This window comes from Pongo pygmaeus, chromosome 13, assembly GCF_028885625.2.
Source record: "Pongo pygmaeus isolate AG05252 chromosome 13, NHGRI_mPonPyg2-v2.0_pri, whole genome shotgun sequence".
In the NCBI taxonomy this organism is placed as follows: domain Eukaryota; kingdom Metazoa; phylum Chordata; class Mammalia; order Primates; family Hominidae; genus Pongo; species Pongo pygmaeus.
In genome coordinates this window covers 118,537,666-118,552,338 of record NC_072386.2, presented here as the reverse complement: position 1 = coordinate 118,552,338, position 14,673 = coordinate 118,537,666, and the positions used below count along the sequence as shown (strand labels likewise).

Genomic DNA, 14,673 nt, shown 5'->3' with positions numbered 1-14,673 from the left:
TGTGAGTCTATTGAAAGAAGAACATGAACGAAATAAACAGGAGTTCAGCGGAGCTAGCAGAAGACAGGCATGTAGGGGGAGCCATCCTGTCCCAAGGGGGTTGTGGAGGGTAGGGGCTGTGTGGAGGCCTCTGCAGCTGGTCCTCAGTTTTCCGCATCGGCAGCGTGGGGCACGCAGGGACGCTGCAGGCTCCCTGTCCTGGGTCCTGCATCTGTCAAACCGGATTCACACACTCACACACATGCACGCACACACATGCACTCACACATACACACTGACCCACACACTTGCACTCCCACTCACACACATGCACACGCATGCACACACTCATAAACACACATTTACACGCATGCGCACACAAACCACTCACATTCATACACACAACCACACACATTTACACACAGTCACCCACACGCACTCACACACACTGACCCACACACTTGCACTCCCACTCCCCACACTCACACACTTGCACGCACACACATTCACACACATTTACACATGCACACATTCACACACGTGCACACACAAACCACTCACATTCACACACACATCTGCACACTCACAGTCACACAGTGCACACACCACACACACGTGCACACACAAACCATTCACACACATTCACTCTTACACGTACACACACTGTCTCACACATCCATTCTGTCTCAGGATGAAGACAAAGTAATAAAGATAAGGAGGCGGTTTGGTGGGTGGGTCCTAGTTTTTTATCATCTACCTTATCTTTATTTTGATCACAGCTTCATTCATCCGGGTGAGTTCCAGTTTGTGAAACCTAAGCTGATTCAAATTGTCAAACGATTCACCACAGAATCACTTTATCCACGTAAACAATACCTACCTGTCATCTCTCTCCCTCTCTCATCTGTCTAGATGCAGATATCCTCTTTGCTGAAAACTTGGAAACACAAAAAGTTTTAAAGTCCTGGGAACCACCACCCCGTCCTTGCCACCGTAAACCTTCCTTCGGAAATTTCTTTCATGCATGTTTGCTTGTTCTGCAAACATTGCTGGAGCACCTGCCGGGCCAGCAAGACAGAGGCTTAGAGGCCCCTGGCCTGCTGCGATATGGCTCCCAGCACGAGGAGAGGGCTTGTTCGCAACATCCCATCAGACCCACTCAACCAAGACCAGTTCTGGGCAGCTGAGTGCACCAAGCTCAGAGAAGACCTAGTGGTGGGAGGTTCCTTGAGCCAGAGTTCTGGGGCAAGGCCCTGAAGACACCTGGGAGCTCACCACAAGACAGAGGGCAAGGAAGGACAGCGGGAACAGCTCTGCAGGGCCACAGAGGTGGAAAGGACCTGTGGGTGTGGGGAGAGCTGAGACCGCAGACGGGGGCTGTAATGCAGGCTAGCGGGGTCGCGGTAGCAAGAGACAAGGCTAGCAGTGTACTAACCAGACTCACAGGGTTTCTCATAAGGGCAATGAGAGGCTAAAAAAGAGGTGTTTTTTGGTTGGTTGGTTGGTTTTTTGCAACAGAGTCTTATTCTGTCACCCAGGCTGTAGTGCAGTGGTGCAATCTCGGCTCACTGCAACTTCTGCCTCCTGGGTTCGAACAATCCTCCCACCTCTGCCTCCCGAGGAGCTGGGATTAGAAGTGTGAACCACCATGCCCAGCTAAGCAGGGTTTCACCATGTTGGCCAGGCTGATCTCGAACTCCTGACCTCAAGTGATCTGCTTGCCTCGGCCTCCCAAAGTGCTGGGATTACAGGCACCAGCCACTGCACCTGACCAAGAGGTGTATTTTTGTGTGTTTTTTGTTTGTTTGTTTGTTTAGAGACAGGGTCTTACTCTGTTGTCCAGGCTAGAATACAGTGGCACAATCATAGCTCACTGCAGCCTCAAACTCCTGGGCTCAAGTGATCCTCTTGCCTCAGCCTCCCAAGTAGCTGGGACTACAGGTGTGCACCACCACCCCCAGCTAATTTTTTTAATTTATTTTATTTGTTTATTTTGAAATGGGGTTTCTCAGACTCTTGAGCTCAAGTGATCTGCCCACCTCAGCGTCTCAAAGTGCTGAAATTACAGGTGTGAACCACCACACCTGGGTTAATTTTTATTTTTTATTGTAGACAGGGGTCTCAGTATATTGCCCACGCTGGTATTGAACTCCTGGCCTCAAGTGACCCTCCCGCCTCTGCCTTCCAAAGTGCTGGGATTACAGGTATGAGCCACCACATCTGGCCAGTTTTTGTTTTTTGTTTGTTTGGGTATTTTTTTTTTAAACAAAAATTGGAAGAAAATATATACTGAACACCCATATACCCATCAACATTTAGCAATTGTTAACATTTTCCCATACTTGCTTCCTTGTTTAACTTTTGCCAAAGTATAGTATTTTTATTTATTTATTTATTTGAGACCAAGTCTCACTCTGTTGTCCAGACTGGAGTGCAGTGGCATGATCTCGGCTTACTGCAACCTCTGCCTCCCGGGTTCAAGCGATTCTCGTGCCTCAGCTTCCCAAGTAGTTGGCACTACAGGCACGCACCACCACACCCAGCTAATGTTCGTATTTTTAGTAGAGACGGGGTTTCACCATGTTGGCCAGGCTGGTCTCAAACTCCTGACCTCACCTGCCTTGGCCTCCCAAAGTGCTGGGATTACAGGTGTGAGCCACCATGCCTAGCCTTGCCAAAATATTTTAAGTAAATTACAAATATGAGAAAAATTTACCCCTAAAGTATGACCAAAGTCTGGGCACTCCACTGCACTCCAGCCTGGGCAACAGAGTGAGACCCTGTCTCAAAAAATAAATAAATAAAAATAAAATAAAGTATGACCAAAAATAAGAACATTTTCCTAAATAACCACAACTCAGAGTTTCAATAACATTAAATTCACACACACTGTCATAATAGCTAATACTCAGCCCGTGTGCAATTTTCCCCAGTGTCTCCAAAATGTGTCTTATAGCTGGTTTGTTGAAACTTGCATGCAATCCAAGACTGCACATCGCATTTGGTTGTGATGCTCATCAGATCTTATTTATTTATTTATTTATATTTTTGTTGAGACAGTCTCGCTCTGTCACCCAGGCTGGAGTGCAATGGTGCAATTTCAGCTCACTGCAACTTCCACCTACCAGGCTCAAGTGATTCTTGTGCCTCAGCAACCCAAGTAGCTGGGACTACAGACACGCACCACCATGCCTAATTTTGGTATTTTCAGTAGAGACGGGGTTTCATCATGTTGCCCAGGCTGCTCTCGAACTCCTGGCCTCAGGTGATCTGCCTGCCTCGGCCTCCCAAAGTGCTGGGATTACAGGCATGAATCATTGAGCTCAGCCAAGATCTCTTTTAATCTAGGACCACTCTCCCCCTCTTTCCGTGAAGGAACCAGCTGTTCTGCAGAGAATTCCTCCTTCTATATTCATCTGTCCCTTCTTATGGTGTTGTTTAACTCGCACCTTTATCCTTCAACATTTCTGTAAACTGGAAGTTAATTGTAAAGTCTTCGTAGATTCAGGTTAAGCCTTTGGGACACACTCGTGACGGGTTTTAAAACCAGACAGGAAGGTTAGATCTGCAGTGCTTCCAGCTTTGGTGCACACATGAATATCCTGGGGTGGGGGTCTTGTGCAAAAGCTGATTCTGACTCAGCAGGTCCAGGTTAGGTGGTGACGCCCAGGCTGCTGGTCTATGGCTGACACCGTGAGCAGCTTAGGGAGATCCTGCTTGGTGGAGGGAGGGCCAGAGGGGGTCCCGTGGAGGCAGGAGCTCAGGGAGGAGTGTGGAGGAGGAGGGGACCCCTCCAGGGTCAGTGAGTGCTCACCCCCACTGGTGGACTGAGAGTTGGGCGTGGTGTTGGGTTGGATAACGTCAATGCTGTCACGCGCTTCTTATCTCTAGGGACACTCCAGGCAGTGGCTTGTCCCAAGGTGCTGGAACATTCTGACCAGCCAGTGGGATTAGAGCCTCTATAACCTGGGTGCTCCTGGGCAGGACTCACTTGGTAGTGGCCTCAGATGACCCCTGCTCCCCCCCCACCCCTCGCAAAGACTGTGCCTCCAGGTCTTGGCCTCGAGGGCCCTGAGGGCCTGGGCCGGAGGCGCTGAAGTGGGAGAGGAAGGAAGTGGGGAGCAGAGGAGGCCAAGGCTGTCGCCTCCCAGCCGCTCTAGGGGCCTCGAGTAAACAGGAAGGCCTGGCGACTCCACGAGGGGGGGCTTTAGAGGAGTGGGGGCCAGGAGCCCTATTGGACACGTGCAGCCTGTGCACACAGGGCTCCCTCACTAGGGAAGTGGGCCCAGAGAGGCTGTGTGGTTGGCCCCAGGTCACACAGCAGCAGGGGCAGGGGGTGAAACCTTCTCCCTGTGCCCATGGGTTCTAGTGCGTGGGCTCCTGCATGGGTTGCTATGGTTGGAATACACACTGAAATAACAATAAGCCAGGCTCGGTGGCTCACGCCTGTAAACCCAACACTGGGAATGCTGGGTGAGTCCCTTTCCCTCTTGGGCCTCAGTTTCTCTTTCTATGAGCTCAGAGCCGTTACGACTCAGAGGTTCTAGAATCCTGGCCCAGTGGAATCCTCTGTCTCCTAGGGGGGTTTTATGAGTTCTTTAGCTCTAGGGGGGTGTGTTTCATCAGGAAGGCCAATTTCACCCAGGATTTGGAGGCTCCAGCTCCCAGGGCCCCTTCCTTGGGGAAAGAGAGGGTGACTTTAAGGGACTCTGCTCTTCTAGAACAGAGTAGGGTCTGGCGGGACGTGACCAGACCTTACTCTTGGGGAGTCATTCCCCCTCTTCAGAGACCCTGTCCCTGGGCTCAGAATGCCCCCAACACCCATACCCTGGGAACTCAAAACATCGCCCATGAGACCTTGAGCTGTATAGCCCAGTGGCCAAACCCACTCATTGATTCACAAGCTTCTTCAGCACCTACAAGGCCAGGCACTATTCCTAGTGATGGGGATTCAGCAGCAAACAAGGCAGAACCCGGTCCTCATAGAACTTCTGTTCTGGAAAGGAAGACAAATCAATCAACAATATATAGTGTGTCAGCCAGATACTGTGGCTCACACCTGTAATCCCAGCACTTTGGGAGGCCGAGGATGGTGCATCACTTGAGCTCAAGAGTTCGAGACCAGCCTGTCCAACATGGCGGAACCCCGTCTCTACTAAAAATACAAAAATTAGCAAGGTGTGATGGCGAGCACCTGTAATCCCAGCTACTCAGGAGGCAGAGGTTGCAGTGAGCCGAGATCACGCCACTGCACTCCAGCCTGGACAACAGAGCAAGACTCCGTCTCCAAACAAACAAAAAAACAATATCTAGTGTCCGATGGTGCCACGTGGGCCCATTGCTAGTGGGAGGAGAGGGCTGTTTTAAATGCGCTGCTCAGGGAAGACCTCACTGGCCGTGTGACATTTGATCAGGGATGAGGGAGCGAGCCCTGTGGTGACCTAGGAGAAGAATGTTTCAGCGAGCAGTAACAGCAGGTGCAAAGGCCCTGGGGTGGGCATGTGCTTGGCACATTTGAGAAAGAGCAAGGAGCTGGAGTGGAGTGGGGTGGAGGTGAGCAGAAGGGGAGGCTGAAGAGGGGACAGGGAGAACCTCATTGGCCTGAGGGGCTTTGGCTTTGACTCTGAGGGAGACGATGGCCAGTGGAGGGTGCTGAGCAGAGCAAGGATGGAATTGGACTCAAGCTCCCTTGATAGCGGAGAAAAGGCTTGGGGCAAGTTGGAAGCAAGGTGGGCTCAGTGCAGGGACTGGGGACTGTGACATTCCAAGAGGGAGGTGGCTGTGGGTGATGAGAAGCAGCCATATTCCACAGTCTCTGGGAATCTGAGGGAGGGCCTGCCAGATTTGCTGTGGCTTGGATGAGGGCATGAGAGAAAGAGCCAAGGTCAACCCCAAGGCTTGTGCAGTAGGAGGAGGTCAAGGTCTGAGATGGAAAGACTGAGGCAGGAGCAGTTTGCAGAGAAAGAACAGAGCCCAGTTTTCAATGTGTGGAGTCTGAGATACGACATCCAGGGCCCTGGAGCCAGGGGGAGTTCTGGCTGGAGACATACAGTCGGGAGCCCTTGATATCTAGATGGTATTTAAAGCTGTTGTCTGGACAAGGTTGCCTGGAACAGGCCTTCTCAAACGTTGACATGCACACGATTCCCTCGGGGATCTTGTGAAAACGCAGGTTCGGATCTAGCAGGTCTGGGACAGGACCTAAGAGTTTGATTTCTGTTTTTTTGTTTTTTTATTTTGAGACGGAGTTTTGCTCTGTTGCCCAGGCTGGAATACAGTGGTGCGACCTCGGCTCGCTGAGAGCCAAGGGTTCAAGCAATTCTCCTGCCTCAGCCTCATGAGTAGCTGGGATTACAGGCGCGCAACGCCACACCTAATTTTTGTATTTTTAGTAGAGACAGGGTTTCACTATGTTGCCCAGGCTGGTCTCGAACTCCTGACCTCAGGTGATCCACCTGCCTCAGCCTCCCAAAGTGCTGGATTACAGGCGTGAGCCACTGTGCCCAGCCCTTGCATTTCTTTTTATTAAAATGTTTTCATTTTTCATTTTTTATTTTTATTATTTATTTGAGACAGAGTCTCGCTGTGTCACCCAGGATGGAGTACAGTGGTGCAATCTCAGCTCACTGCAACCTCCACCTCCTGGGTTCAAGAGATTCTCCTGGCTCAGCTTCCCAAGTAGCTGGGATTATAGGCACCCACCACCACACCTGGCTAATTTTTGTACTTTTAGTTGAGACGGGGTTTTGCCATGTTGGCCAGTCTGGTCTCAAACTCCTGACCTCATGTGATCCACCCACCTTGGCCTCCCAAAGTGCTGGGATTACAGGCGTGAGCCACCACGCCCAGCCCTTCATTTTTTATTTTTTAGACACAAGGTCTTGCTCTGTCACCCAGGCTGGAACACAGTGACGTGATCATAGCTCACTGCAGCCTTGAACTCCTGGGCTCAAGCAATCCTCCTGCCTCAGCCTCCTGAGTAGCTGGGACTGCAGGCTTGAGCCACTAAGCCTGGCTCAAATCTGCATTTATAAGAAGCTTCCAGAAGAAACAATACCACACTTTGAGTAGCAACAGTCTAGAGCATTATATTTTATGGCCAAGACTCGTTGGTGGGTAACAAAACCAACAGATGAGCTTGTGACGAGTAGTGAAAGAAAATGCAACAGGTTGGGGGTTAGTGGAGGGCATCACAGCCGCAAATCTATCTACAGGACCACAAAATGCTTGTTTCCATTATTTGAGTCTGAGTCCCAGGGTCTGTGCTGGGACTTGACGCCAGGGTCACAAAGGTTTGAGAAAACCTGGCTTGGGAGTGAGGGTAAACAGAGAAGGAAGGGGCCAGCGACCAACCCTGGGGGAACAAGGAGGAACCAGGGAGGAGACAGATAAGGTGACCAGGGAGGTGGGAGGAAAGCCAGTACAGAATGTTCTGGAAGCCAAGGGAAAAAGGCCTGGATTTCAATTATCCTCTGCCTCTTCCCAGCCCTGTGGCCTTGCAAACCTGAGCCTCAGTTTCTTCCATTGTAAAATGCCGACATGGCAGCCTCAGCCACTGAAGTGGCTGCGAAGTGGCACTTGGCACAGGGCCAGGCAAGCTCATGGATGGTGGTGCAATTCCAATTCTTGTCTTGCCCTTTGAACTCCTCTAGACCAGCAGGCTGCCCTCCCCTTGTGCAGATGAAGAAACTGAGGCTCAGAAAGTGGAAAGATCTGGCTGGGTGCGGTGGCTCACGCCTGTAATCCCAGCACTTTGGGAGGGTAAGGTGGGTGGATCACTTGAGGTCAGGAGTTCAAGACCAGCCTGGGCAACATGGTGAAATCCAGTCTCTACTAAAAGTACAAAAATTAGCCGGGTGTGATGGTGCATGTTCCCAGCTACTCGGGAGGCTGAGGCAGGAGAATTGCTTGAACCCAGGAAGCGGAAGTTGCAGTGAGCCAAGATCATGCCACTGCACTCCAGCCTGGGTGACAGAGCGAGACTCCGTCTCAAACAGACAAACAAACAAACAAACAAAGATCTTGCCTGAGGCCACCTGGCCAGTGTGGGGCAGAGCCTGGGCACCCTGCTCCGTCCTGTGGGTCTGGCCCTGCTGTTATCAATGGCCCCTGGCTCCAGGCCAGTGCTGGAGACGGTCAGCCGCCTGGTGGGTCCCTGGGGGCCGCCCGAAATTCCTTCAGTGGCCAGTGGCCAGGGTGGACGTGCTCTGTCCTTTCCTGCAGCCCTGGCCTTCCTGGCCAGCCAGGAGGAAGAAAGAGCAGAAAGTGTGCATCTGCCCTTTGTGGGGTCCAGGCACAGAGGCCTGGCCACTAGCCATGCGTCTCTCGGGCGTGTGGACAGACAGCACCTGAACACATCCGTATCAGTCAAAGCCCCGGCAGGAAACAGATGGCACGTTCCAGCAGGATCATTAGAGGAGAGTTTGGTGAAGGGTCTGTTTACACAGGTGTGGTCGGGGTGTAGGGAAGCCCCAAGGGACGGTGCAGAACCCCAGGGCTGGCAGCGGCGTGGGCTGTGACCACCCTCAGCCTGAAGGGGCCGGGGAGGAGCTGAGTCCACAGCCGGACAGGGCTGGGTGGAGGGGGTCCCCAACAGGACCGTGGTCTTCAGTGGAGGGAGGCCACCAGTATGCAGTGACCCTGCAGGGAAGGGGCTGGAAGATGGACCCTCCTCCTCCTGCCTCCTCTGATCTCTGCAGGGATGGGGAAGTGGATGTGTCCCACAAGAGGGAGAGTGCAGCTGGGGGACGTAGAAGACAGCTACCCCAAGGCCTGTGCCCAGCAGTGAGGCCATGTGGCCATCAGGCTTCCTGGGGCAGGAGACCCAGTCCAGGACTGGCCTTTTCTCCTGGGAACCAATGACAAGGCCCACTTCTCTGGGCCTCCATGATCCCCACCCCTGCCTTGACTTCTAGGCTCCCTCATGCTTTCAGCAAATCTATCTCAAGAGCCAAAAGGCCCTGGGCTCTGTGCTGGGGACACGGCAGTGCAAAGGGTGTCGAAGTCTCTGCCCTCGTGGGGCTTCTAGTCAAGTAGAGAGATACATACAGATGGCTGCACACAGGCTTGGGTGTGACGGGGAAGGTCAGGGTGCTGTGGGAGCCAGAGATGACTTCTGCTTCACCCCCCACCCACGGTGGTCCCAATTTCTTCCTTCCTCCATGAGGTGTCTGGGGTCGGGGCCCCAGTTCTTCCTAGAGTCCATCTGGAGTCTCTCCTGCTTTCTAGAGAATCCACTGGGTCTTGTTTACAACGTGGATGGGGACAGACTGTGCAGCGTGGAGGGAAGGGGAGGGAGGGAGGTTTGGGAAGAGCCTCCTGCAGGGTCCCTGTCACTGCCCCATATGCCCCCAACACCCTGTGATACCCACAGCCCCTGCCACCTCTGTCCCTCACTCCAAACTCAGCTCAGGGGGTGGTGGCAGGGAAGGAAGTGAGCTTGGAGCCAGGCAGCCCTGGGGTCACCACCCTCCAGCTGGGGTTCCTCCTCTGTAAAGTGGGGGTATAACAGTACCCACCTCCCGGGGTGGCTGTGAGGATTCAGAACTGATAAGGTGAACGCCTAGGGCGGGCCCTGGTGCAGAGAGAGTGCTCAGCCCCTAGGGCTGGATTAACTGTCCCTGGGGCACAGACCTTGGTTTGGGGCCTGGGGAAACCTCACAGCCACCCCTGAACCCACACTGAGCCACCCTTTGCCTCGCAGTGCCCATGGCCTCGTCTCCGAGGTTACAGGAAAAGGCAGAGGAGATGCCCTTCTCAGGGTGGCCCCCTGGAAGAGGACACTCTCCCTTGACCTCACAGCCATGCTTGGCTGCAAACTGGCCAGGCAGCCACAAGGCTGGGCGAGCAAAACTATCCCTAATCCCCACCCAAAGAGCCACACCAACCCTCCCAGCCCCTGTGACAGCTCCTGCAGAGACAAACACATGGCCTACTCTTGTCACCGGGGCCGGCCAATAAGCACGGAGAGGCAAGGCCTCAGACCCTGGACAGACATCCTCCTTCCAGAGGCACCCAGGGCTTCAGCCTTCTCCTCCCTCCCAGGACCTCAATTTCTCCACCTGTGACCCAGGGCAGGTGGATCCAGGGAGAAGACCCTTCTGGCTCCATCTCACCGTGGGTCCTGCCAGCACACATGAAGATTTGCCCTCTCAAAGCCCAGCTCTGCCAGCGTCCTTCTGCTCAAGAACTCTCCATGACTCCCAGTGGCCCTAAGGACAAAGTCCTGGCATTTGAGGCCCTCCCAGTGCAGGGCCAGACTCTGCCTCTCCAGCTTCCTGTCCCCACCACACCCCTGCTGGTCTCACGGTGGTCCGACTGCTTCCTGCTTCTGTGCCTTTGCTTAGTCTGGCACCCCTGCCTGGCATGCTTTCCTCACCCCTTCTTCTCCCCACCCTCAACTCACCCAGTCTTTCAAAGGGCAGGCCTAAATACCAGCCCCTCCAGGTGGCCCAGGCTTCCTTCTCTGAGCTTCCATGGGCCTGGCCCTGGGTGCTACCTGTGAGTAGTCCCATGGTAGGTACATAGTAGGTGCGCTTACTGTTTGCAGAATGAACGTGGGACAGTTTGGGGACTGTCACCCAGCTCAGGGAGCACTGATAGCGAAGCATCTCCTGTATGTCCCAGGGCTCAGTGCTGTAGTGTCCTGACCCTCAGAAATCTCATAATGGCTTGGTTAGGAAGACATCGTGCCCCACTTTGCAAACAAGGGGTGCTGAGAATTGAGGGGCCTTGTCCAAGGTCTCATGGCTAGGAGCAAGCAGAGTAGGATTTGAACCCAGGGCCATGTGACTTCAGAAGTGCCATTAAAGTCCCCATAATTTGGAGCTGTCTTTTTTTTTTTCTCCTTTTCTGTTTTTTGAGACCGAGCCTCACTCCATCACCCAGGCAGGAGTGCAGTGGTCTGATCTCAGCTCACTGCAACCTCCGCCTCCTAGGTTCAAGTGATTCTCTAGCCTCAGCCTCCCAAGTAGCTGGGACTACAGGCGCACGTCACCATGCCCGGCTAACTTTTGTATTTTTAGTAGAGATGGGTTTTCACCATGTTGGTCAGGCTGGTCTCGAACTCCTGACCTCAAGTGATCTGTCTGCCTCGGCCTCTCAAAGTGCTGGGATTATAGGCTTGAGCCACTACACCCGGCCTGGAGCTGTGTTTTGTTCGTGAAGGATTTTCCACCCATGAAGGGGTCAGACGTGCAGTGTGTGGCCCTGGGCAGCTCCTCTGAGCCCAGAGACGCCAGCCCTAGCCGCCTTGCTGTGCCACTTTGGGACTTCCCTCCCTAGCCTGAGCTTCAGTTTTCCTGCCTGTTAGGCAGCCCCATGTCAACTGCACTTAGTAGGCCGGGTTTGGTGCCCAACAAGACGTGAAGTGGTGGAGGTGGGCAGGATCCCAGCGCTACCATCTTCTTGAACCAGTGATCTCAACACACCGGATCTCTGTTTCCTCATCTGCAAAATGGGATCGGTGAGCTCAGGGGGGGTCACAAATTCCACAGGAACTACTTTAGCCAAGCCCAGCCCCCTGAAAGGTCCCCTCGGTGGGCTGTTAGGGTGATTGTTTTCATCTGTGGGGCTGCCGGATGCGACTGTTAGGGTGATTGTTTTCATCTGTGGGGCTGCCTGATGCGTCCCCACCCGCTAGCCTTGGAGAGGGTGGGATGGGAGGGTGGGGTGCTTGGGGAGACAAGCCTAGAGCCTGGGCCCTCCCACCCCACTGCCTCCCCCCATCCCAGGGCCCCCCACCCAGTGACAAAGCCCGTGGCACTTCCTCTACCCAGTTGGCAGGCGGCCTGGCCCAGCCCCTTCTCTAAGGAAGCGCATTTCCTGCCTCCCTGGGCCGGCCGGGCTGGATGAGCCGGGAGCTCCCTGCTGCCGGTCATACCACAGCCTTCATCTGCACCCTGGGGCCAGGACTGCTGCCGTCACTGCCATCCATTGGAGCCCAGCACCCCCTCCCCGCCCATCCCTCGGACAGCAACTCCAGCCCAGCCCTGCGTCCCTGTGTCCACTTCTCCTGACCCCTCGGCCGCCACCCCAGAAGGCTGGAGCAGGGACGCCGTCGCTCCGGCCGCCTGCTCCCCTTGGGTCCCCGTGCGAGCCCACGCCGGCCCTGGTGCCCACCCGCAGCCCTGCCACTGGACACTGGATAAGGCCCAGCGCACAGGCCCGCACGTGGACAGCATGGACCGCGGCACGCTCCCTCTGGCTGTTGCCCTGCTGCTGGCCGGCTGCAGCCTCAGCCCCACAAGTAGGTGTCCAGGGACCCGGGGTGGGGAGACTCGGCCTCCGGTGCACGGACCAGGCCCCAGGTATTCCCGGCCTCCTTCCTGTATCCTGAGCTCACGCCCAGCAGAGCCATCCTTGGGGCTTTGAAGGGTCACCAACCCTCCCAGTTTGCTGGAACTAAACGGTTATGCAGGACTTTCAGTGTTGAAAGCCTCGGGCAAACTGGGCTGACTCACTTTAACCCTGGTCTCTGGCGTCTGCTCACTCAGCTGTGTTCCATCATTCCCCAGGAAGCCTAGGTCCCAGAATGCTGTGCAGCCACGGGAGAGTTTCCTGGCCTCTCTGGGCCTTGAGTTTCCCCATGAGGAATGGATGGGAAGGAGGGCCCACAGCCTGGGCTCTGGGCACCGGCTCTGGGTTCAAATCTCACATAGGCACTTCCTTGTGGTGTGATCCTGGGGGACTGCCTTCGGGCCTCTGAGCAAAGTGGGGATGAGAACAGACTTCCCTCTCAGAGCTGCTGAGGAGGTGGGTGGTGAGGGATCATTGCAGAGACGGCTCTGGCAGACTGGCCACTTCTGTGTTGTTTTATTTTTAGCTTTGAGTTCCTCCAGCTCACCTTCCCCAGGGCCTTTGAGCAGCTCCTAAAACCCTTTGAACAGGCCAAGGCTGCAGGGCCCTGCCCTGCCTCCCTCCCACCTCCCTGATCCCCAGGAAGGGTGCAGGAGTAGGTGCCGGCCAGGTTAGGGGTTCTGAGGGGCTCCTCGGCCTGGGGGCTCTTCCAAGGGGTCATGGCCTCTGCTGCTTTCTGAAACTGACCAGAAGAGGGGCGGTGAGGAGCCAGGGACCCCCAGCCCCACGTCCCACTCCCTATCCCTCGGCCACCTCAAGCTGCTGACCGGTCCTGTGGACATCCTTTGACCCACCTGTGCATCCAGGGGCTTCCTGACGGATGTGGGGGAAGAGGCGCAGAAGCGAGCTGAGAGTGTGGGGAGGAAGGGGAAGGAAAACAGCGGTGGGGCAGCCAACTTCTCCCCACCTCCCCACCTGATGGCATTTTAGAGTCCCTGATTCTGGGTCTCTAAAGCTCTGCCCACCACCTGATTGATAGGAAACTGAGTCTCAGACATATTAAGTGACTTAGCAGGGATTTGACTCCCAGCCTGCGGCTCCCTAAATGTTTGCTCCTAGTAAGGTGTGATAGGGCGAACCCTCTTAATGCAGCTCACAAAGACCCTGCAAGATGGCTGCCATCATCATCCCCATTTTACAGAAGAGAAAATGGAGGCTCTAACCTGCCAAGTTCACATGGCTAAGACGGAGCCCCTACCTAAGCTCCAAGATCTCCCTCTCTCATATTTCTCGCTGCAGTTAACACTCTCTTCCTCTTGGTCGTTAGAGAAAGGTCCATGCAGACATTTAGGGCCTGGTTTTAAGGCTCAAAGGCAGTGATGTGCTGGTAAATAATTAACAACGGGGTGGGGAGCTGAATTTGCAGCGTTTGTGGATTTTCACAGCGTAAATACTCCCGCCCGGCTGACTTCAAGCCACCAACTCACCAAGTTTGGAGCTGGGAATCAGTGCCCAGTAGCACCTGGCAGTTGGTTCTCCAGAGTCTCTGCAGGCGCAGATCACATCGAGAGCAAAGATGACAGTCAGAGGTGTAAAATGATTAGGAAGAAATGAGTTTGGACATTCATGATCTTTTAAAAATATATAGTAATAGCTATGCAACAGCCAGTTGGAAAAACTCCTGGAAACGTATCCGTCTGCTCCTGTGAGCAGGTAGGAGCTGGTCCCAGTGCACCAGGGGTCACAGGCTCAAAGGTACAACAGACCATCAACCCAACTCATTTATGGTCTGGGAAGCTGAGGCCCATGGAAGGCAGAGTGGAGCCTGGGGCCAGGGCCTGGAAGCCAGCTGGGGGTGGGGGTAGTAGCGACCCTGACCTCCTAGAAATGGGTCTAGAATTTGGGGGCACCACTTAGAATCTCCTAAAACTGTACGTTGCATGTGACTTGTTACCCTCACAAATCAACCTTCAGTAGTCAGCCTTCTAGAGTTACTCGTCCAACTCTGTAAAGATGTGGTCCATGGGTACCTGTAACAAAAACCCGATAACTGGAAATGATCTAAATGTCCACGAGCAAAGACTGTTAATAAATTACCACACGACGGAATATCATGCAGCAGGCACCAAGAAGGCAGAGCCATATGAACACTGCCGTGGACGGATGTCAGGGACACACTGTTAGGTGCCCAAACAACAATAATTCCATTTTGGCAACAATAAAACAGTAATAATGTACAATATGCACAGAGAAAATTCTGGAATAGAGTTTTCTATTTAACCCACTATTACTGTTCTCTGGTCTGGGGTTTTCTCTGTGGGACTTTCACTTTCTTTTTTAAATTTTTTTGAGACAGAGTCTTGCTCTTGTCACCCAGGCTGCAGTGCAATGGCACAA

The 14,673-nt window shown here is 53.9% G+C and overlaps 1 protein-coding gene across 1 annotated transcript in view; it reads left to right on the top strand.

Moving 5' to 3' along the window:
• The first annotated feature begins 11,578 nt into the window (after positions 1-11,578).
• The window catches only part of ENG (endoglin), a 39,953-nt gene continuing 36,858 nt past the window's right edge, over positions 11,579-14,673 (top strand). Inside the window, exon 1 of the mRNA XM_054501379.2 lies at positions 11,579-12,226. Coding sequence (XP_054357354.1) covers positions 12,160-12,226 — 67 coding nt within the window. The 5' untranslated portion in view covers positions 11,579-12,159. The remainder of the gene's footprint in view (positions 12,227-14,673) is intronic.